The sequence below is a fragment of the Podospora pseudopauciseta genome, chromosome 4 (genome assembly GCF_035222475.1).
Source record: "Podospora pseudopauciseta strain CBS 411.78 chromosome 4, whole genome shotgun sequence".
Taxonomy (NCBI): Eukaryota; Fungi; Ascomycota; class Sordariomycetes; order Sordariales; family Podosporaceae; genus Podospora; species Podospora pseudopauciseta.
Genome location: NC_085894.1, coordinates 2,801,083 through 2,823,557, shown reverse-complemented (window position 1 = coordinate 2,823,557; position 22,475 = coordinate 2,801,083). Strand labels below are relative to the sequence as shown.

The 22,475-nt window shown below is 52.4% G+C and overlaps 6 protein-coding genes across 6 annotated transcripts; 4 read left to right on the top strand and 2 right to left on the bottom strand.

Annotated features, from left to right (window-relative positions):
* Positions 1 to 175: 175 nt before the first annotated feature.
* On the top strand, positions 176 to 1,291 carry QC763_407500 (uncharacterized protein; the record flags this gene model as incomplete). The annotated part of the gene is made up of 1 exon (XM_062912387.1): positions 176 to 1,291. One exon carries the CDS (start codon positions 176 to 178, stop codon positions 1,289 to 1,291), a length of 1,116 nt encoding a protein of 371 aa, XP_062765987.1.
* A 3,037-nt stretch (positions 1,292 to 4,328) lies between these two features.
* QC763_407510 (uncharacterized protein) lies at positions 4,329 to 7,128 on the top strand (the record flags this gene model as incomplete). Its single annotated transcript, XM_062912388.1, has 7 exons — positions 4,329 to 4,558; positions 4,623 to 4,699; positions 4,776 to 4,861; positions 5,062 to 5,427; positions 5,498 to 5,640; positions 5,697 to 6,354; positions 6,434 to 7,128. The coding sequence occupies 7 exons, from the start codon at positions 4,329 to 4,331 to the stop codon at positions 6,632 to 6,634; spliced, it is 1,761 nt and encodes a 586-aa protein (XP_062765986.1). The 3' UTR covers positions 6,635 to 7,128.
* A 501-nt stretch (positions 7,129 to 7,629) lies between these two features.
* Positions 7,630 to 10,003, bottom strand: QC763_407520 (uncharacterized protein). The gene is made up of 3 exons (XM_062912389.1): positions 9,356 to 10,003; positions 8,087 to 9,285; positions 7,630 to 8,030 (listed from the first exon to the last, which is right to left on the bottom strand). The coding sequence occupies exons 1-3, from the start codon at positions 9,587 to 9,589 to the stop codon at positions 7,865 to 7,867; spliced, it is 1,599 nt and encodes a 532-aa protein (XP_062765985.1). The 5' UTR covers positions 9,590 to 10,003; the 3' UTR covers positions 7,630 to 7,864.
* Positions 9,360 to 12,500, top strand: QC763_407530 (uncharacterized protein; the record flags this gene model as incomplete). The annotated part of the gene is made up of 7 exons (XM_062912390.1): positions 9,360 to 10,397; positions 10,453 to 10,579; positions 10,633 to 10,738; positions 10,791 to 11,049; positions 11,100 to 11,145; positions 11,195 to 11,568; positions 11,618 to 12,500. Exons 1-7 carry the CDS (start codon positions 10,246 to 10,248, stop codon positions 12,498 to 12,500), a joined length of 1,947 nt encoding a protein of 648 aa, XP_062765984.1. The 5' UTR covers positions 9,360 to 10,245.
* A 709-nt stretch (positions 12,501 to 13,209) lies between these two features.
* QC763_407540 (uncharacterized protein) lies at positions 13,210 to 14,606 on the top strand (the record flags this gene model as incomplete). The annotated part of the gene is made up of 3 exons (XM_062912391.1): positions 13,210 to 13,593; positions 13,655 to 13,843; positions 13,898 to 14,606. 3 exons carry the CDS (start codon positions 13,210 to 13,212, stop codon positions 14,405 to 14,407), a joined length of 1,083 nt encoding a protein of 360 aa, XP_062765983.1. The 3' UTR covers positions 14,408 to 14,606.
* Positions 14,607 to 14,858: 252 nt separating this feature from the next.
* On the bottom strand, positions 14,859 to 18,307 carry QC763_407550 (uncharacterized protein). The gene is made up of 3 exons (XM_062912392.1): positions 17,859 to 18,307; positions 17,230 to 17,626; positions 14,859 to 17,176 (listed from the first exon to the last, which is right to left on the bottom strand). Exons 2-3 carry the CDS (start codon positions 17,315 to 17,317, stop codon positions 16,038 to 16,040), a joined length of 1,227 nt encoding a protein of 408 aa, XP_062765982.1. The 5' UTR covers positions 17,318 to 17,626; positions 17,859 to 18,307; the 3' UTR covers positions 14,859 to 16,037.
* Positions 18,308 to 22,475: the final 4,168 nt, after the last annotated feature.

The window sequence follows — 22,475 nt, the reverse complement described above, 5'->3', positions numbered from 1 at the left end:
CCAAGAACCACCATCTTCCCTTTTCCATCATCCTCCCAGACCTCACCCAACCACTACCAACCAACCCTTACACACAATCATATCAAGATCTTCCCCTCATCTCTTCTCTTCTACCCTCGCTCACCATCACAACCATATCACCCCGTCATACCATCATCATATTACAGCCCCCACAATGGCTCCTCACAATGACGCACCTTCGCCCAGTGGCAGCTTCACTGCCGGCTTCAACAGAATCCCTTTCCGCCCTGTCGGGTCCTCATCCCTCATGGCAGGCCACGAGTCGCCCCTCAGTAGCTCGTACAGCACAACTTCGGAAGCATCCGACCTCCATATGACCCGACCACTTGTGCCAGGCGTCTATGTCCCAACCATGTGCTTCTTTGAGGAAGGCTCGGAAGATGTAGACACGGACACCATCGCACGCCATGCAGTGCGACTCGCCCGCGCGGGCGTCACAGGACTGGCCACTCAAGGCTCCAACGGCGAAGCGGTCCATCTCACACACGCTGAGAGACAGCTGGTTACGTCGACCACACGGAAGGCCTTGAACGACTCGGGATTCTCCCACATGCCCATCATTGTTGGCTGCGGCTCACAAAGCACACGGGAGACCATCCAGTACTGCCGGGAGGCGTGGGAAGCTGGCGGCGATTATGCTCTTGTGCTCCCGCCCTCGTACTATGCCAGCCTCTTTGCTCCGGCATCCGAGACCATCATCAAGTACTTCACTGCCGTGGCAGATGCCTCGCCCATTCCTATCATCATCTACAACTTCCCCGGCGCCGTGGGTGGGCTTGATCTCTCTTCGGACATCATCGTACAGCTTGCCGAGCACCACAACATCGTGGGCGTGAAGCTCACGTGTGGCAACACTGGCAAGCTGAACCGCGTGGCTGCGGCCACCCGGAAGAGGTCCAAGACCCATGACCCCAAGAACCCGGAGTTCCTAGTCCTCGCTGGTTCTGCCGACTTTTCCATCCAGGCCTTGGTGGCTGGTGGCCACGGCATCTTGGCCGGCCTTGCCAACATCGCTCCCAAGGCCTGCACCCGCACGATCGAGCTCTTCAACCAAGGCAAGCATGCCGAGGCTCAGGAAATGCAAGAGATCGTTGCCCAGGGAGACTGGACAGCCATTCAAGGCGGAGTCGTCGGAGTCAAATCCGGTCTTCAAAGCTGGCTAGGCTATGGTGGCTACGCCAGAAGCCCTCTCCCCAAGCCAACGGCTGCCCAGGAGAAGAAGTGGAAAGAGGGATACAGAGACCTGGTCATGTTGGAGAAGTCGCTGTAAGGTACACGGCACTACCCACACAACACAGCGTCAGGGATGCGGGCATCCGCCGAGTTCAACCGGGCCAAGGCGCCCGCAGTTTCTCCCGTCTCTTTCTGTCAGACGGAGCACAGCATGTTTCTTTTTTATCGCTATTTTGAGGGGCTATGAACAGGGATATACCATTACTACTGCCTCTGTTGGATACTTTTGTTGTTGGGACACAAGTTGGCGCAGAGGAAGCCTCCTGGTATGGGATAAAGAGGCATACGCGGGCACATCAAGGCAGCTGGCGTTTTCGGGGCGAGATATTCACTTGGGACAATTGGCTACCGGAAAGAGCTGGGGAAAAAGCAAGATAGAGATCATCATCTCTCGGCGTCATAAATGCACAGGGCACTTTGCAGGGGTTACTTTATGGGAACTTTTCCTTGGATATCATATTTCTTTTCATTTCTCATCACCACGATTTGGTATTTTCTGCTATGGAAGCCAGCAAAAAGTTAATTGATTGCTTTACTTGTTTCTTGATCCATCATTCTTTGCTCTTGCTTACGCTCATTGGATTGTCCCTTTTACCCTTGTACCAACTATGAGGGCTGCAGCATGAAGAGGACAGACTCTGCCTACTCAACTTCAATCCTGTCAACTTACTCCTCTCATTCCGACTTTCGAAATATTGTTGCCGCGTTGTTCCTGATGCCAACTTATTATTAACAGGATGCCCTTTGGTCACATCACACAGCATGTGGTGGGCAGGAAGACGCCAAGATCCGTGTCACGGGATTAGCAATCTATCTTGCACCGAGAGTGTCAGTTCATACCAAGGCGATACAATATAACAGCACGATAAAAAAGCTGCAGGTCCCGCTGCTTTCGACCTGGTTGGACAACGGCATCCATGCTCAACACTCGCCTTCACGACATGAAAAGTGGGCAGTCGGTTTTGGACTCGGATGGTCGGCACCGAACACGGCGAGGGAGGGCTATGGGCTCATGCTTAGCAGAGGAGTCTTTTTGACACCGGACACGCCCATGAGCCCCTCATTCAATATCAATCACATGGGAATTGTATGGCAGCCCGATCTCTTTCTTGACCCCGCATGGCAAGTCACTCCAGTTCAAAGGTGACAAACACCCTTCTTGCTCCCCCTCAAAAGTACCACGCCTTGGGACGACTCGGTGCTGCGCAAACTTGTAGGATCTGGGGAATTTGTCCGAGTCCCGGAAGTCAACAACAGATTAACTTGGTCGGTAGATAGATACAGGAGATATCCAGGTGTCACAGACCACGTATCTGTATACCTTGAGGCGAGCCCCCTCCCTCTCTGGCCACCCCCGGTAGGCATCAACACTCCGAATGTTGCATTCACCATAAGCAGCTAAACCCACGCGTTTTCGGCCCAAAAATCACAAGTACATTTGCAAGTGCATTGGGCAATTAAAGGCACAGGGGTAGGTATATTTTTTCCCTGACATTGAACCCCCGAGCTAGGCGCGGATGCCAAAGCGGGAGAGCTAGGACTTCCCCGCGTTGCGGGAAGGGAGGGGCAGATGGGGGGAAGGGGGGGGAGCTGCTGCTCGACGACAACCAAATGGCGGGGCAACTTTGGGGCCCCTTTTTTTGTTTCTTGGCCTTGGGTTTGAGGCGGCTAACTAGGATTTTGACTTCGGTTCTTCATGAGGAAGGAAAGTTCAGTGCCAAGGTGAGGTAGATACAGGTCCCACAGAGACACACAGCGAGTATTGTGTCACTATGTTCGCATAATGAGCGGTGTCGTTGCTGAGAGAAGACCGAGGTGCTGTGTAAAACATTTCAGACATAGGTAGCGAACTGGAGAGGATGGACTGTTCGGTCTCTGCGGGTTTCGCCGTTGGTGACTGACTCTCATGAGAGGCTGATGAGAGAGCTGATGTGCTCCTTCCATTCCCGACTCCGCTTCAGCCTAGACTGTTGAAGAACTTGGGAAGGAGCAAGCCACACTCACGCTTCCCTGGCATTGTCGGGGAGTTGGGCTAGCACACGGCATCTGCAAAGGCCTTCGTTGGGCCCCGTGTCTTCTCTTATTTTTCTTGTTCTTAACTTTAGTCATTCCCTTACCCATCATGGCGTGGCTTTCCACCGATACAGACGTACAATGACGACGGGCCGAGCCCGGACCTATGGCCTGGCACAGGAAGCAAACTTTGTCGCCGTCACCCCCACGCTGTCAGCATGGTCCATCCAGCCTAAGGAGCTATCACGGCAGATGACGCCCGACGACAAGATACCAAGACGCCGGAAACACGACGGGGGAGAGCAAGGAAGTCATGGGATGTGATAACCCGTCTTCCATGTCGCCATGCCGCAGGTCCCGCCCGCCTTCTATCCAAACACCACCTCGACAGGAGAAACGGTCGGCCTGCTTTTGTGTTGTGCCCTCGTGGGTCAGCCGTGGCCTTATCCTGTCGGCAACCAGCAGAAGGAGTGTGATGACAGCGCCGTGCTTGTTCTTTTTGAAGCGCACAAGACATAGAAAGCGATACGAGATGCCTGCAGCCTCTGGATCAATTATCCTCTACGAAAACCCCATTGCCGCGGGACGCAGACGCCCGTCCTCCCGGGGCCTGGTTACACTACACACCCCATAAACAACAACAAACAGAGACGACAGCGGCGAAACATCGACACAGCCTTTCTATTCTCAGACATGCTTCCCTTTATCGGACATCCCCCACTACTGCTGCTCGTGGCTACCCACCTGAAGTTCGGACACCGGAAGAGTCACTCATCCGTATGGCATGTATGATTCAGCGAGAAGGTCCTGTGCCCAAGACCACAAAGTTGGTGATATTGTTACAGTTTTCCCTGCAGAAGCGGACCCGACAAGAACTGGCGTCGTCCAGGAGGGCGGGTTCTTCGCCACTATGATAAAGCGGAAGAGGCAGCCCGCTTTCTCTCCTGAAAGGGCTTGGCGGTATAGTTGCCGACTCCCCGCCTTCTTCTCTTTTCACTCCCTTTTGCAGTATTTTCATGCCTGACTGAGTCATCGGTGTGGTTGTATCTCTCTTGGAAGCAATGCGGAGGACCGCTTCACTCTGCATGGTGGCCGTGGCCCTCCCATGGGCTGCGGCTCAGTCGACAACCCCCGCGTCCTCGCCCCCATCATCACCCTCATCGTCACCTGCGCTAGCCTCCGCGACCCCTATTCCTGTGATCGGCGTCAGGACGGGCATTGACAAGGTTACAGGGAAACCTCCAGCCAGACTCAATATCAATGGGCTATGGGCAAAGGGAGGGGCACAATGGTATCACCATGACACAGAAATTTTGACAGCCGGGAGTCTGGGGATCTGATTTGTCAATGTGTAGGCATCTCTACATTCTGGCCCTATCAGAATTACAGGCGCTCAACGAGACGAACGAGTTATCGTACTTCGCGGTAGCAGGTGGGTAATACATGACACCGTCTCGGCATCACAACCTCCCAAATTCGGCAATAGCTTGCTGACGGCTTTTGCCCAGGTATTCATGGTTATCCCCACAGTGCGTGGAACGGAGTAGGGCATGTAGATGGGGCGCCTTCTAATAGGGGGTTTTGTCCTCATGGTGTATGTATGCCCAACGAGGCTTTTGGTTTAGGATTGTGGGGGGTACTGAGAGTGGTTTGCTGATCTGTGACATAAAAGGAACTTCTTTTTCAAACTTGGCATAGGCCATATGTAGCTCTGTTTGAGGTACGTTGGTGGCATTGCATTTGCCCTGCTTGATTCCTTGACCCCCACGAAACTCACATGTTTTCTCTCGGTAGCAAATATTGGTGGCTCGCGCGGTTGACATCGCGTCTAGATACCCCCCAGATCTGCTTCCCGAGTACATGGCAGCGGCAGAGTCGTTGCGGCAGCCATACTGGGACTGGGCGATGAATCCAGCGTTGCCTGTAGCAGCTACAAGGCTCAACATGACGGTGCAGGCACCAGAGGGACGAAGAGTCATACCGAACCCGCTATACACTTACAAGTTTCAACGATTAAAGGTTGAAGAGGGATTTGGTGATAGCGCCCTGACGCACTACCCGCAGACAATACGATGTTCTCGATCTGGGGGTGTGCTAAATGATGCCAACGAGTCCAACGAGGGGTTACTTTTGGCGGCGAGGGATTTGACAGGGAGTGTGGTAAGGCACCTAGCTTCAGATGGCTTGATGAGCATGGTTGGGCCGGCGGCTAATGGGGAAGTTGTCGTAGTATGATGTCTTTACTCGGGTCAACACCTATGACGGGATGAGCAGCTCGAGCTTTGAGAATGCCCACAACTTGATTCATCTTCGTGCAGGGTGCAATAACGGGACCATGGCCGATATTAACTGGTCGGCCTTTGAGCCGCTGTTGTGTGTTACACCCTTTTCCCTTTTTCTTTTGTTGTCGTTGGCTAACAAGTCTCTAGTATGCTACACCACTGCAACGTCGACAGGCTGGTGGCCATGTGGCAAACAATTTACTACAACAACTCGATGTTTACAAGCAGCGCTTTGTCTGGCGGGCAGTTTGGAACTCCTGCCAACACGGTGATCACGGCTGACAGCCCACTCAAGCCCTTTTTCCGGGCTCCATCTGCCGCCACCACCAATGGCAACAGCACGCTACTAGAGTTCCACACGAGTAACACTGTCGCTAATGTCAGCGTGTTTGGGTACACGTATCCGGAACTGCCCGATTGGAGTCTCCCGGCTGAGACGAGGGCGGAGCAGGTCAGGGCAAAGGTGAATGCGCTTTACGGGGACATGGCTGGGGATGACGGGGCGACGACGCTGGAGACGGGACCTTTGAACCGGATGGGCAAGGGAACGACGAGGGATTATTGGGTGGTGGAGATGAGCGTGGAGAGGGGGGAGCTGGCGGGGAGGTTGCCGGCGACGGTGAGTTTGTTTATCAGGGGGGAGAGCATTGGACGGATGACGCTGCTGGGGATGCCGTGTGAGGGGGTGGCGAGGGAGAGCGTGCCGGTGCAGGACATTAGGGTTGGGAATGGAACTTTGAAGGATTTGGACAGGGAGAGTGTGGTTGGGTATTTGAAGAGGGAGGTGGGAATTGGGATTAAGGGGGTGAGTCACTACCCTATACTTTTTGAGACTTGTGAGGGAAGAAGAGAAAGATGCTAACTGATGATGATGGGGGGAATAGGCGGATGGGGAGGAGGTATCGGTGGGGAATGTGCCTAGTTTGGGGGTTGTGGTGTTGGACATGGAGTATGCGCCGCGGACGAATTTGTCGAGTTTTCCGGTGTTTAATGGGAAGGTGACGAGGTGGCCTGTGGAGGTGAGGCAGGAGTTGGGGGTGAATGAGACCAGAAGTTTGAGGCGAGGTGTGGTGCGGTGGAAGTGACGATGGTGGTGGTGTTGGGCTTCAACGATGAGTGGGATGAGGCGAGAATGTTGTGTTACCGGGTCGGTCTGGAAGTTTTTTGTTCTTTTTTTTTTTTTTTTGCGGGGAGGGGAGGGCTTGGTATCACAGACTGAGAAAGAAGGTGTGGTTACGCAGGCTGTCACCCTGGTGGTGGTGGTGGTGGTGGTGGGTGTGGAAAGGTAGTTGCTGTTACTCATTCTTTTTTTTATTTGCCGTTGGGGGCGGGCAAGGAAATAGGAAGAGATGAGGGTGCGAGCAGATTACCTAGTTTGGAGGGTGATGGTTGTTGTTGTTGTTGTGTTACAAGGTACCTAGAATTTGACGGAAGGTTTGGGGCTCTGGGTAGCATTGATGCTACTGCCATTCATTTGAACTCTGATGAGAGAGTAAGTAAGAGGGAGGAACTGGGTCAACCAAGGGATATGATCAGTGATTTAGTAGGTTGGGTGTTCTGAATTGAAGTTGTGCTTCTTCTTTTTTTGAAATGCTATAGTTTGGTGAGGTTTTAAGGCTGTTGTGGTCTTTCAACTTACTGTAGATATTTTGAACTTGTTGCAGTCTTTTAGGCTTTCTGTAGCCTTTCAAGACTGATCAGCAAGTCAAAAATCATTTCACGTAATTCGGGCGGAAGATCCATCAAGTATCTCCTTTGACCTTGGGGTGCAGGAGGATTATTTGGTCCTTTGACTCCCAAGATAATCTGGAGCCATGGGGGCCCTTTTTGGCTATTGACGTCCGGTGTTGTGAAAGATGTCCCGTCCTGAGCTCTAAAGGGAATGAATAAGGGTGCATGGTCAAAAAGACTAGACTGAAAGGACCCTCGATTTCGGCGATGCTCTAGACAAACAACGGGATATGGTATGTGGCCTTGTACCTTACAATATACTGTTCCGCCTCATTGCCCTCCACTCTCTCCGTTCCCTTGTGCATCACCGCCATGGTGCCGAAACTCCCCAAACACTATCATACCAAGGGTGAAATTGTATATATATATTGACCTTGTTGCTGTAGTTCAAGTCGTTGGTTGTGATGCTGTAAAGCTTGTATCATAATAAATATCGGTCGTTGCGGAAAACCTCATCCCTGAATATCCTAAATCAATCTAGATATCCAACCCAACGCTGCGCTCATCTTGAAAAGTGAAAGTCGTGAAAGTCGTCCTGTATATACCCAAAGATAACCTCCAAGTATTCAATGTAGAAGCCGCAATCAAATCTTCCTCCTCTTGACCTCTAACGTGGCTGCCATTGGCGGAATAACAGTGGCGCCCACCCAGTCGTTCTGCGGCCTTTTCTCTATATGCTTGATGTCGTAATTATTTAGTAAATACGCCAGGATCATCTTCAACTCATGCGCGACAAAGAACCTCCCAGGGCTATTCTGAATGTTAGTGCATGCCGATACATAATTGCCACAGGATAGAAAGCATACCATGCGTGCCTCCCATGGCTGAAGGTCAAGTGTTCCGGGCTCGTAGTTACCATCCCCAGTCTCTTGATCTTCATTGCCTCCTCAGGATTCTTCGGATCGAGCTGCTCTCTCAACTTCACAAACCGGAAGGCATCATACTTCTCGGGCTCAGGAAACGCTTCTGGATCAAGATGTACTCCAGCAAGGTCCAGGGTGAGAAATGACCCCTCGGGCGCGTGCCATCCCTCTGTTGGATTCGTCACTCCTTCAGGTGCAATCACCTTCCTGTGGGTCAAGCACCTGGCGAAATAACTAACGCGCATGCTTTCCTTGATAGCGCTGTCTGTAAGATGGAGATTTGCTAGGCTGTCCTTCGTCCAGTGACCATTTCCTTCCCTCAAGGCCTGGGAGGTCTCTTTGCGAATGGCGTCGATGTAGCCCAGAGATGGGTCTGATGATGCGAGGTCGAGAAGAACATTCGAAGCTGTTAGCACCGTTGTATGAATAGCGGCAAACTCGACGGGTAGCAGGCGCTTGGAGAGCATGACCGGGCTGAGTTCTTCTGCTGCGCCTTCGGCTTTGGCCTGTCGGATGAGCCAGGTGAGCATATCTTCTGGCACTTGCACGTCAGCGCCAGAGTCTATGCGTCCCATGTCCCGGAGACGTTGCTCTATGACAGGCTTCCCGATTTCGTAGGTCTTGCGCCATGCTCGGCGGTTTGTAATGGTGACAAGAGGGCCGACAATGGGGTGGAACACCTTCGGGAAGAAGTTCATGATCAAGCCATTGCGAACGATAGCGTCAGCGAAGGCCACCTGGTTCTTGAGGAACTCTTCATTATGGCAAAGCGGATCGCCGACCAGCATTCGGTTTGTAACTCTGGAGACGATGCCAATCAAAGAGTTCCAGATATTCAGCGTCCTCCAGTTCTCCGTATCTGTCCCATAGACATCGTCGATGGAGGCATGAACCTCTTTCTCGATTCCAGGTAGCAAATTGACAATATTGCGGGCAAGGTGCTTGTGTATCGTGCGAATCGGAAACTGATCATCAACTCCAAACTGGTAGTCGTTAAATAGAGAGTCGCGATGAGCTTCTTTTGTAGAGAGCACTCGGTCTGGCTGTTCGAGCATCCACGCTGTTTGGGACTTGGGAACCACAATCTCTAGAGGGCGGCTCGGGGAATTAGGAGCCACAAAGGCACGACCCTTCTTGTTGTACTACCGCACGTCTATGTCAGTAGGACGCCACGCAGACGCCTCGCAGTAGGGATAAGAGTACGGTGCGCACCTTCTCATAACCATCGGCAATCCAATCATTATAGCGCGAAACATAATACACCCAGTTCTTGACAGACGCGACCAGGCCTCGACCAAATCCCACGCGAGGGAGAGAGTCTGGACAGCTGGGTAACCGGGAAATGTCGACGATGAATGAGACCACCACAAACAGGACGGAAAGAAGAACCAGGCGCCCCGGGGTTAGCAGCGACTCCAGGACCTGGGAGCTAAGAGCGACAGCCATGACTTGGGGGATCAAGCGACGCGGAAGCCCAGCGATGGAGGGGCAAAAGATGCAGTGATTGGGACGGGAGTTTGGATGAAATGTAGCATGGCGATGATGGATGGGCGGGCGGGCTGCTGTTCCTTAACAGCGCCGGATATGAAACGGATCGGTGCCGCCAGAGAGCCGCCAGCGATAGCCCAGGGGTTGAAGATGACGCTGATGCACCGTTGGCTGCCATCCTGGGAATAGCGGGGGCGCTTGGGCCAATGTCTGCTGGCCGTTTCTCCAATATTTCATCGGACATGCGTCATGAGTGCAACGCAGTGCAATGCGAGGAGATAGGGAAATATCCTGATCTAGCAGTGTGTCTCTGGAGTAGGAAATCGTGGCAGTCCAACAGATCATCTTAGCCACTCGGTGGCTTGACAGAGCACAGATGCCAAGTTGAAGACGAGGAACTTTGGAAGGCCAAGACTGCATTGGCAGGCGACACCAACGCGGGGGCGGGGCACGAGCCGTTTTTGGCGTCGATAGCTTGTGTGGGGCTGGAGCTTCAACGACAAGCATCATCCTTTCCTGTCTCGCCTGGAACTGCCAGGGGACACTCAGACGGCCACTTTGGAGTAGCAAAACAATCATGAGGCAGTTCACTTCTTCAGCAAGACACAGCAGTCATGTCGACCTTCAATGGATTAGTAGCCGAATTTCCGGACATCAGGGTCGACTTCTTTCGCCCCCGCCCAGATCTCCGCCCTCCACTCGCCTGCTTTCTTAGCCATATCCACAGCGACCACCTCGCTGGTCTGGAGACTTTACGGTCACCATTGTATGTTTCCCTATGATTGCGCTCTCTTGGATAATTCTAACTTGGAGATGTCCAGTGTTTATTGTTCCGCGGCCACTAAAGAGATGCTCCTTCGACTTGAACGATTTCCATGTCGCATCAACTACGCCAAGGGCATCTTAGAGGCCCGAGTCCAAACATACCGTCACCTCAAGACCCTATTGGTATGAGTCTCGAGTTTGTCCACTGGGCGGCACGATTACTGAGTGAACTGTAGAAGCCGCTACCTTTAGAAACACCCACTGTGTTGGAGCTCGAGCCAGGCAACCGCATTCAAGTTACCTTGTTCAATGCGAACCACTGCCCCGGCGCTGTTATGTTTCGTACGTCTGGCAGAATGCTCCGCCATCTTATTCATAATACTGACAGTCGTAGTGTTCGAAGGTGGAGGCAAGGCAGCGCTTTACACCGGTGATATCAGAAGCGAGCCGTGGTTCGTGAGTGCCATAGCAAGATCACCACCGCTAATTGAGTATTCTTGTGGGCTCAAGACATTGGATACAATTTATATTGATACGTCTTTTGTCGATGACGTCGACTTTCCTCCAAAGTCTGAGGGCATTCGCGAACTGCTGGAGAAGGTGTCAAAGTACCCTACAGACACCATCTTCCACTTTCAAGCCTGGACATACGGGTACATCTTTTGACAGGAGCCACTGTAATACCTTGCTGACTCAAGCACAGTTACGAAGACGTCTGGATCGTATTGTCCAAAGCCCTTAAAACCAAGGTACGAGCTTCTCATTGTCAGCAAAAGGCTCTTGCTGATGCTAGGACAGATTCATGTGGATGACTACAAGATGTCAATTTATCAATCTCTCGTGGCCAAGGATACCGACAACAGATTCGGGACACAGTTTCACCTCTCCCATGAAGCCCCTGCCCTTGTCGGATTCATGTGTGGAAATACCTACCACTCAGGTTGTCTCACACTCGATCAGAACGTCCGACTGCATAGCTGCGAGAAGGGAAATTACTGCCCAACTGTGCAGAAAAACCTCTCTTCTGTGGTCTGGATCCAGCCCATAATTACGCGTCTCTCCAATGGACAAGATATTGCAGAGCTCGGTGTCGGTGGCGGCGGAGAGGACCTGCAGAGGGAGGCAGAACTAGATTACCTATTTCTGGAAGATATAGGATCTCTTCTGGAAATGTGAGTCGTTCTCTTGTGCTGAGAGCCGAGTCTTGACTGACATTTGAAGACTTTGTGATACAGAGGAGGTGTCGAATTCGATGCAAGAGCACATACGTCATTTTCTCCTGGGTGCCGTTGCGAGTGGGCGAAAAGTACCTCTTGATCTTGAACGGTCAGCTCTCGATGACAAGGACGAAATCAAACTTGCCGATGGGCTTCATGCGATCACGAAGAAACTGAAGCCACAAAACAAACAGCATTCACTGAATGAATCGAATGCAGTGGCGCTTCCAAGAACCATAACATTCCCATACTCTCGCCACTCATCATTCCCTGAGCTCTGCGAGCTGACAGATGCCTTCAAGCCCAGAGATATTTGGCCTTGTACTGTCGATTTACGCCGGTGGATCGAGGAAGACATCACCATCGAGGGTCTCTTTGGGGCACAGTGTTCTGACAGTGTGTTTCGACACGACAAGGTTATCCTCGGAAAACGTGCGAAGCTAGGATGTGCCAGTCAAGATATGCTGGATACACAGGCCACGACCGCTTCCACGGAAAGTTCGCAACGACATATACTGGAAGTGCCTGCTGGAGAAACAGAATTGTCAGCAGTTCATCAACAGCTTCCAGTTATGGATGCCAACGGACATTCAACTTCAGCGCTTGATACCCAACCCTCTCCTTCTGGATCAAACTCGGACGATGATGTTGCAATGGACGACGATATCATAATCAGGGAACATGCGAGCTTCGAGGATTTCGATGGAATATACCCCCACAGCTCCCAACAGTCAATAACATCTGAAAATGCACTCGAAGCTCGTATCAATGCCTTCCAGGCGATGCTGACTAACACCCGAAAACCCGGGGGCAAGAGGATTGAACTGATATCAACGACAGACCATCATACAGTCTTGGACGAGGAACTTGGATTTAATCAAACATGAATTAGCGGCTGTCTTTTATGAGGAGTTGGTGTCGGAAACTCAATCACATGGAAAATGTCGAAAAATACAAAAGCAAGAACAACTATTGGAGCGCTTGTAAGTGGTCTTGAGACTTCGTCAACACGATGATCTCCAACTGCCGACCCCCGCATTGCCCCCAGCCATAGTCAAAACCGACCCTCAAATACAACTCGACAAACCCATCGGAAAATTATTCCACGAATCCATGCGGTCCACAGTACCAAATCTGCCAAGGAATCTTTCGATACATGACGAACCGTCCATTCAACTGTGGTTCAGCGCGCAAAAAAAAGTAATTCCAGCAATCGCAAGAGGGGAGATTCGTCAGATGGGCACGCAGTCATACCAAAGCGGGAAAAGCCGAAACAATATGGAGAGACTTTAGCCATAAGGATCGAGTCGTCCTCCTCCTCAGTAGATTATGGCTAAATGTTACCCCATCTTTTCCCCGGACCACAGATTGTGGGGAACATGCTCTATACCGCTGACGGGAGCGGTTCCAGAACCACATGATGGGAAGACATGGATGGGAGCGCTTGCCTTGAGCCCCATATAAAGACCGTGGTCCAGTCGCGGCCGGGTTCCTGCAGGTCTACATCTGATCTCACCCGGGTATCTGGGACTCTTTATGTACGCCGGTCGTTGGGTACTTGTTTCGTGGTAACACTGTATCCGCCCCACGATTACCATGGTGCAGGCAACGCCCAAGGCTCTTTGGGCACTCGCTGCTCTCCTCTTTACTTGGTCATCTCTTGCGGCAAGCATCAAAAGCCACGGTTCTGGGGGGCTGTTTCTCGACCTTGCCGACCTTGGAGTGGATGTAACAAAGCGACAAACCAACAACCTGGCTGGATATCTGGGCGCCTTCTTCCTTGGGGCCGACCCCTATGTCTACTTTTACCTCAGCAACGGCAACGATGCTCTCTCCTTCAGAGCGTTGAATAGAGGACAGCCAGTTATCAGGCCGACCAAGGGGACTACTGGTGTTCGAGACCCTACAATTGTTCCTGGCGGCGGGAGCGAATTAGGGAAGAAGTGGTATATCATCGGCACTGACCTTCACATTGGGAGAGTATGTTCCAGCAAATAGGACACCAATATGCAAGTGCCTCAACAGACTGATAACAAACCAGACAACCTGGGATGCGGCCCAACGAACCGGCTCCCGAGGCATTTTCGTCTGGGAAAGCACCGACCTGATCAACTGGACCAACGAGCGACTCGTCACCGTTGAAGACGCCACAGCGGGTATGGTCTGGGCCCCAGAAGCAATCTGGGATCCTGCCAAGGGGCAATACCTCGTTCATTGGGCTTCCAAATTTGTACCTTTCCCCCTTTTCCCCCAACAAAATAAACTTCATCCTCACCACTCATAGTACCCCACGTCGGACCCCCGCCACACCGGCAACCCAACCAACATTCGCATGCGCTACGCCTACACCTCCGACTTTAAAACTTTCTCGGCTCCACAAACCCTCATCGACAAGAACCCCACCAACATCATCGACCTCAACTACCTCCCCTTATCCCCCACCTCCTTCCTCCGATTCATGAAAGACGAGACACGAAAGACGGTCTTTGTGGAGGTGTCCAACAATGGGTTATTCGGCACGTGGACCAGACCGGGGGGTGACGGGGCGATTATTCAGTCGGGGGTGGAAGGGCCGGCGAGTTATCTGGACAATGTCGACCCGAGGAAGGTGCACTTGCTGTTGGACTTTTACGGGAGCGATGGGTACAGGCCGTTTGAGAGTACGAACCCGGGGAGTAATTCGGGGTGGGTGGGGAGCAACAGGAATAACTTTCCGAAGAATTTGAGACACGGGAGTGTTTTGCCGATTAATGGGACGGTTTATGAGGCGTTGAGGCAGAGGTGGGGGGTTTGAGTTGGGCGATGGATCAAAGTAATGACTTGGGGAAGAAAAGGCAGAATACGAGCAGAAGATGACGGGGGCGTTGATATACGTGAAACTCTACCAATATTTGAGACTAGATGAGATATTTCCTGATGAAAATACATACAAGCCCAATGATAACGTATGTACTATCACTAGAGCAACTACTAATTCCTACTTCCAAATCCATCCCACCATATTCACATGCCAACCTGGAAACCATCAGCCATCATCCCAACCCCGCCGCCGCCGCCGCCGCCGCCCCGCACCCCCACACCTAGGTTTGACAACCCGTCGTCAAAAACTTTAATTCAGCCTCCAAAAGCCCGGGCGCCCTCTCGTGAAATGGCTTTCTACCATGTGGGGAAAAAGGACCGAGTCCATCCAAAGCAGAAAGTTCCAGCCCTCGTGACTCAGCAAAGATAGGAAAGGCTCGTACAGTATCGGTCTCGGTCGATGAGTTGGATCCCCATCTACATATCTATCTATCGCCGTTGATAGAAGAGAAAAGCCCCATCCTAGCCGTCCAATCAGAGCTAGCTAAATTACATCCAGCCAATCACATAACACGGTTTTCTTTTTTGGGGTGGGGGTCATCCTGTGCCAAACACATCTGCATTAAGCACATATTCCGCCTTTAAAAACGTCACATCACCAGGGCACCAAGCTGCGATTTTATCATATATAAGCCCCATGCATGCGGTACCATATTTCTTACGGTGATTCCACCAGGTACTATTCTCTAATACCTACCAACGCTGACTAGGTATAACCCAACATGCACAGGACAACTTCCTCAAAACAAGAAACCTCAGCCTCGGAAGCATCACCATCTTCCTTCCCCCTACCCACTAATTACCTCCCCCTGATAGCTCTCCCTCTCTGGTAAGCATAATCCTTTTTCCCTTTCCCTTTTCGCTTTCCCTTGCCACCAGAAATAACCATAACCAAATTCGCGGAGGGGTATCACTCAAAAGCCAACGACCAACCCAAACTCGCAGCTTACTCGTTTGCTTCGCTAACATGACCATGCTCCCTCCGTTCTCGGGAAACAGTGATCTCTCATGACTTCGTAAAAGCGGTGGGCGGAGAAAGAGTGGGAGAAAGAGGCAGAAGCGATGGTTCCTTGGCGGAAGAAGTCGAAGAATGCTATGAACAAAGTGAAGGTGTGCGATGTTGGCAGTGGTGTTGAGTAAAAGTGTAACAAGAGAAGATGAAATATGAACCCTGCAAGAAAATTACACCGTACCCCGGGGAATCGTGCTTTCTTTCCTTTGCTCTCTCCAATGCCCATTTGCTTGACCGAACCCAAGACCCAACAACCGACAAAAGAAACCGATAGAGAGGATATCGTTTGCCTTTATAACACCGAGAATTCCAGACAGCCATTCAGTAAAATAAAATAAAAGAATAAAAAAGAAAGGGAAAGTCCCAGCTCAAAAGCTACCCTTGCACTTTTCCCACTTCCAATCTCATATGTGGTAGAACCGTGCACTCAATTTTCTTTTCCATCCAATGCAAAGAGTCAGGGAATACGGACGCAGCGAAAGGGGGATTAGTGGGCGATATGCTCGCTGCTCAGCTCCGCAGGAGCAAAAGGAAAAACCAGGCGGGTGAGCCCTTATTTCTCAATGTCGCCAAGGTCAATACCTGGGAGTGGAAGTGACAACCCCATGTCACCATGCTGAGCCATTGGCTGCTGTGCTGAAGTCGTCTGGTAATTCATATGAGTGGGCGAGCCATAGATGTTGTGATGTGTGTTCGGGTATTGGTATGCTGAGAGGGGAGACCTTCTCGTGCCTGGAGAGAAGCTCGTGCCTGGAGAGAAGGTTGACGATGCTGAATTCGGGCCGGCAGAGTGTGGCGAGATCTGCGTGTCAAGCGGATGCAGAGGCGGGAAAGCTGCCATACTAGGGCGCATAGAGATTCCAGAGATGGCAGGCTGTGTATGCACTGGGTAGCTGGTAGTCATGGGGATGCCGTTGGAAAAGGCAGCCGACACCATGGGCTCTGGTATCGTCCTAGGGTTTGGGTTATGATGGGTGTAATAGCCGCTGTCGTAGCCGGGGTGATTGCCGGCCGAGCTGTTGTGTCGTATGCGCTTGCCGCCTCGGGGGTCATATCCAAAGTCGTAGCTTCCATTGTCGAACTCCAGAGCGCTAGTCCTTCTGCCGTGGTGCTGCTGGCCATTGGGACTCAAGTCGTGGTTTCCGCCATGCATGTAACCAATCGACTGCGGCTTCATGTCAACCTGGGGCGCACCGCTGGCACCGCGCTTTCTGCTCTGAACAACCGTCCTCGAGTCCTTTCGTAACCGTAGCCGGACACCCTGGTCGCTGAAGGTCCTGGTCAGAAATGTCGATTCCTGCAATCCAGGGAAGGCCTTGTTGGCATAAACCTGGAAAGTGTCCGAAATGCAGCTGGAGAGCTGCCAGCAGTCTTTGGTCTGTGATCTGAGCTCGAAGAGCGTGAACTCGAGTCGAAAAGAGCCCTCTCTTTTCACTGACAAATCCCCAAACACAAAAAATCCACCCTGGGTATTATCGGTATCCTTGAGGTTGTAGAGAGAGGAGACGACTGTCCCGGCCAAGTCGCCCCCTTTGGTTTCGGTTCGCCGTTGGTGCTCATCATTTTCGCCATCCTTGGGAACCAGTTTAGCGATGAGGATAAGGTAAGGATTCTGGAGAAACCTCTGGGTAGGATCCAACCTCGGCGAGACCTTGAGCTGGACGATTGGAGGAGGATCCAGTGGTCGGCGATCTGTCACAACGAGTGTAAGCTGCGTGTTCAGAGCAGCGCGCAATTTTCCATACCTTTTCCTTTCGTGAGAGCCACGCAGCCTGCCTTGGGCTGTTGTCTTATTTCCAGCTGATAATCCTGGGCTGCGAGTCCTGCCATCATCTTGTCGGTGGCCGGCCTGGCTACGCTCCAGTGCGGTGCAGAGACGGGGCGGGAAACTAATTGAGAGTGGTAACAACGTCGTCCCAAGGATGGGTTGTTTCTGGTCGAAACTTGGTGGTTGAGTTTGGACGGAACCACAGTCAACCCGTGTGTGCGCGAGAAAAGTGTAAGGAGCGCTACGGTTCGGTGGAGTAGGGCAAGCTATCGCAATTGTTTGAGCTTGTGATGTGGAGGGAGTGGTCACGAGGGGGTTGTTTTTTAGAGTTGGTAGTGGCTGATATTGTCGACGATGCGGTGTTTGAGAAACTGCTGCTACACTGTGTAAGTCGGGGCAGGAAAAAGAACAGAAGAACCACGGAAACGAAGCCACAGCTCTGTGATAACGGTTTTGAGCCTCCGACACAGCCCAGACTGGATCAGAAAGCAGCGGTACTGTCTACAAACTGGAAGGCGGGGGTTGGCAGGAGAAAAGGAAGGAGGAGAGGGGGGGCGAGGGGAGGGGAGGAGGTATAGGTATAGGTATGGTATAAAAGACACATACGATACGTGAAGCCAACCTGAATGCTGGGATGCTTCAGGTGTATGCAGGTGGGCTGCAGAAGGTGCAGATGGGGGGGTACTTGAACGGTTGAGAAGGTAAGGTAGGTGGTAGGTGTGAATGGGTGAGTGGATGCAACCAGACGGAGTCTCGTTCAGTGTGTGTGTCGTTCAGTGTATCGCTCAGTGTCGTAGCTGGCCAGGCCCTTCCGGGTTCCTTCCCTCGTTTCTTCACGCCTGCACCCCTTCCGTCCCGTCTTGGTGGTCTCAGGCTGGGAAGTCCCTCCTGGCCTAATTCCCCGATATCCGCCTCTCCAGAGTTGTCCTGTTTTCGGATTCTGGGGCCCGTAGTCTTTATCACCTCTAGGAAGTGTCCCACATGCAAGCCAGATCAAGACAGACAATCTCTTGACAATCTTTTGACTGGCGTATATGCCCCGAGACCTGGACCGGCCGAAGTTAGTATCGCTTGTGGCGGCGGCGAGGGATGTCGATGTCGTCAAGGCTGGTTTGGAGAAAACCCAAGATGGAAACACACACACCAGGTCGGGGTTCCTGGGGAGGGTGGGAGGGGGGCGGGGGTGAATAAACTTTGAGTGTTCAACCTAGCCGAGTCGTGGATGGTCCAGCGATGCAAGTGAACAGCGGACACTTTTGAACAGATGGCAGAGTGAAAATCCGGAGAACGGGACAGGCGAAGCCAAGGTGACAATGCCGTGTGTCTGATGTGGGCTGGCATATAAGGTGAGTCCAGTGGGCAGGGGACGGTCCGGTCGAGATGGGGAATGATTTTCTGGAACCGGTCACACGATGGAGAATGATGCGATGGGACAAGATGGGAAGATGGGACGGGGGAAGGGACCGGGAGGCAGATGAATTACATATAGCTACATATCTCAGCATGCTAAGTCGTAGCGGAGGCACGACAAGAAAATACAGGGCCGAAATGCCACCCACTTAGAGAAGAGCAAGACGAACAAGGCCCTTGAAGCAGGCAAAGCGAGGTGGTGGTGGATGTATAGCCGGGCATCAGTGGTATTGCCCATCACTGACAGCGTGGATGACCTGGGATGCCCGTCTGGGAACATTGCTTCAGGGGGGTACCCCAGCAATTCGTTCCCGGCTTGATCGCGGCCGTTCGAAGAACTCCCAGGCGTGCCCTGTCGCTGCCCTGTCCTGCTTGGCTGTCACCCTGGCCTGTTCGTTAGCAGGGTCTCATGGGTCTCACCACCCCAACGTAAATCGAACCTGCCATTTCTTCATCTGCCATCAACCGCTCGCCAGTCAGGCAAGCATCCAGGATCGAGTAGTTCGGCGCACGGGAACGGGAGACCGAGCAGCGAGATAGAGCTGGACACTAAGGAAGCGACATGGCCCGGTCCCAGACAGCCATTCTAACCTCCCGTCGCGAACGAACAAGACTGCCCTGCCGATTTGTCATAATTGACCTCTGCCTGTGAATCGAACGCAGGGCCAGGGTCACAGCTTTAACCTTGGCTACCTTGCCAAAACCACCTCTAAATACCAACCTTGCCCTACCTAGGAGGAGGGCGGGAGGAGGGAGGTGGGAGGTGGGAGGTGCAACAGTGTGTGTGTATCCACGATCCGTAGCGTAGACCGGGGTGTCTGATGGGCGGACGGGTCAAGATGCCAACGCCGCAGTGGTGGTTGATTGACGATGGATGGAGTGCCATCTTGGCGCCGTTTGCGGTCCTGAATCTCGTTCCCCTCTGAGATGAGCTTTTTTCCATATTTTTATTTTTTCATGTCGGTTCCTGTTTACCCCCTCCCAACTCACCACAGTCCCGGGTTCAGGTGAGCTGGCTTGCCCTCCCGTGGACGCATTGAATGTGCAGCCGCTAGTGGCTGGCAAGAAAGTAAAATATATTTTTACTTTTCCTCTTTTTTGAAGTGATGCTGTGAATGAGTCCAGGGCATGGAGCTCTGAATGCAACCTTGGCATATCTGCGGCCACCGTGGTGGCAGAGGTGCGAAGTACCTGGTACCGCCAAGAGTCCAACGACATCTGGATAAATGTGCCGAAAGTGGTCTGCGTCTGCTGGTCAGAACCCTTGGCTTGCGGTTAGAGCAAGCATTCGACATGGGGGGAGGTACAGCTTCAAAGTCTCTTCTACCTCGCCTGTCTCTTTCATCAAACCCCGTCAAAATCTTGCAACGGCACAGCTCCCAAGCATCATCCTGTGGATTACATTCGCTTTTCTCCCTACTCTCTTGCCGGTCTGCTGCCGGTGCTGGGAACAGAATGTGACCCAAACCCCTTTGATTATTACTTGCTTTCCTTTTCTTTCATCATTGATTCATCGTGGCATTGATATATAAGCCTCGACAAAATTCCGAGGAGACGGTCAGCCGCAAGAGGAGAGGTCTGTGTGTGCTGTGCTGTGCTTTGCTTTGCTTTGCTTTGCTTTGCTTTACTTTGCTTTGCTTTGCTGTGAGCTGCTTCTCGAACAACGGCCTGTCCCGGCATTGAAAACTGCAGGATGCCCGACAGTTCCGTTCTGATCTCTGCTGTCGTCTGTGCGTTGCAGGTTGGCATAAACACGGAGTGGGTGCTAGACTTGTTCGGGCCCCCGCAACTGGCTTCCCGCCTCTTTTTAGACAGGAACAGGTTCACCAGAGTCTTGTCACCCTGATGATCGTTTTCGTCTGTATGTAACAATGCCGAACTCGAAGGCTGCAGTTTCGACACATGGGGTTACTGAGATGGCAGGTGAACACTGGCAATTACGGAAGGCTTTGTCGCCGGCATCACGGAATCGGGGCTCCGGACACGTTGGAGCTCTCAGCCTGTAACTCATCGCATCAGCAGCATCTTCGCTCTCGCACAACGCCAAAGTAGGTAGTGTGATCGGCCGAGCTGTTAGTGCAGTTTATGGTGGTATTCCCCAGACGACGCGCCTCTTCATTCGCTGTAGCCAGACAGAGGCCAGAGCTGCCAGGCCCTTCGACATGCCTCCAGCCCAGGACCGGAACATACACTATGTATGTAGTGTAGCAATCCTACAACACCCCCTCACCTTAACCGGGCATCATCATGTCATCTGAACTTGGTGAACAGCGCCAGTGAAGAGCAGGCATCGAGTTCCACGTCAACCATGTGGGTGGCTCGATCGAAAAGTCGTTGGCAAGATCGTCGCTTCTTTGCTTGGGTTGGAAAGTTAGCACAAGTCAAAGTTTCATGCCCAGCCTTCGAGAATCATCACAGAATCCTTCCTTTGCTCCCTCTCGCTCAGACTGTCTGTCAAAGCGTCTGCATCATCGCACCGGCCTCCATAAAACACATGGCAGATTTTCAGGAACAGGCAGAGGCAGTCCGCTAATGCAGGAGCGGCACTGTTGAGGAGCGGAGGTCCAGTGTTTCGTCTCGCCTTCTGCTCCTTTTGCGGTTGTGTTGTGGTTGTGCAGTCGTCCTGTTGGACATGGCAGCAGCCGTGTCTGTTCCTTGCACACCACCTCTCGGCGATGGCTTGGAGGGGGTTGATGCAACATCAACAGCAGCCTTCCAGCCTGTAAATGGAACCAATACAAGCTCTCCGCAGGAGCTGTTATATTAATTGGTTCCGGGGCGTATCAGCGTGCATGCGACAGCTGGAGGAGGTGTTCTCGCGTCCAGCTATCAGGCTTTGAACAAGCTCAGAGGCACAGAGCATCTGCTGACTCTCGGTGAGCCAAGAGGGATCTTGGAGTTCCGCGGTGGCTTGATGATGGAATGATATGTCATCAATGCCGCCGCCGGTCCATGATTGGCGTTTTCGAATATCTCGAGGAAGCTTCGACAAGAGGGGGTCAAAGCGACGACCGTCCAGATGACATATTGCAGGGGTCGGGGACAGGTTGACAATGGCCCTGCTGGAGATGCATACGCACGCACTCGATCCTGCCGCGTCGACCGGTGTGTTCCTCGTTCTCGTTCTCCAAACGAAGCTGGTTTGCTGTTGCTATCGCAAACGGAGACGTTGTTGATGTATATCTTCTGATTGCTGCGGGTGCCGTTCAAATGTCAACCAAGGAACATCTCTGGCCGTTTTCTGGAGAAGGTTGCTGCTGCTCACAGGTTCGACCCTTCAATGCAAATCTTGGTACCCATGTGCCAGGTCCGTCCGACTAGGGGAGTTCAAGGTGGCATCCTCCACAACACCAACAGACGCGCGCCGTTCAGCCCGCACTGCACCAAGCCACGCTGACGGCGGCAGTCAGCTGTAGCACCTCAACCGCCGGCTGCAGTCACCCGTCCGAGTGCCGACGACAGTGCTTGATTTCCTGACAACTTTGGCAGCGCCGTTTTGCTCTCTTGGCATAAGCTAAAAGTCCCTTCGTTTTCGTGAAGACAGGCGCGAGGTGTGAAGTGATTTGATAGATAGGCACGATACGGATAGGAGATAGGTATCTGTCAACTTCATCCATCGCCCTAAGCTGTCGTCATAGACAGGGGAAGCTTTGACCAGTTGTGGGGAGACATCTCAGACACACGCTTGCCACTTTGGGAATCTTTGAGCGGATTCAGACCTACACCTCAAGCAAAGATGAGATGAGATGGCATGTCAGTGCATGTCAACTTGGAATTTCAATGGAGGACAAGGCGTCAACACCAATGCAGTCA

Bases quoted from the DNA above. Each gene is read 5' to 3' on its own strand.
- QC763_407520 (XM_062912389.1), bottom strand. From the start codon at position 9,589: ATGGCTGTCGCTCTTAGCTCCCAGGTCCTGGAGTCGCTGCTAACCCCG. The intron at 9,286-9,355 runs GTGCGCACCGTA...GACGTGCGGTAG, and splicing joins TTGCCGATGGTTATGAGAAG to TACAACAAGAAGGGTCGTGC. The intron at 8,031-8,086 runs GTATGCTTTCTA...CATTCAGAATAG, and splicing joins AGCCATGGGAGGCACGCATG to CCCTGGGAGGTTCTTTGTCG.
- QC763_407550 (XM_062912392.1), bottom strand. From the start codon at position 17,317: ATGATGGCAGGACTCGCAGCCCAGGATTATCAGCTGGAAATAAGACAA. The intron at 17,177-17,229 runs GTATGGAAAATT...TCGTTGTGACAG, and splicing joins GGCTCTCACGAAAGGAAAAG to ATCGCCGACCACTGGATCCT.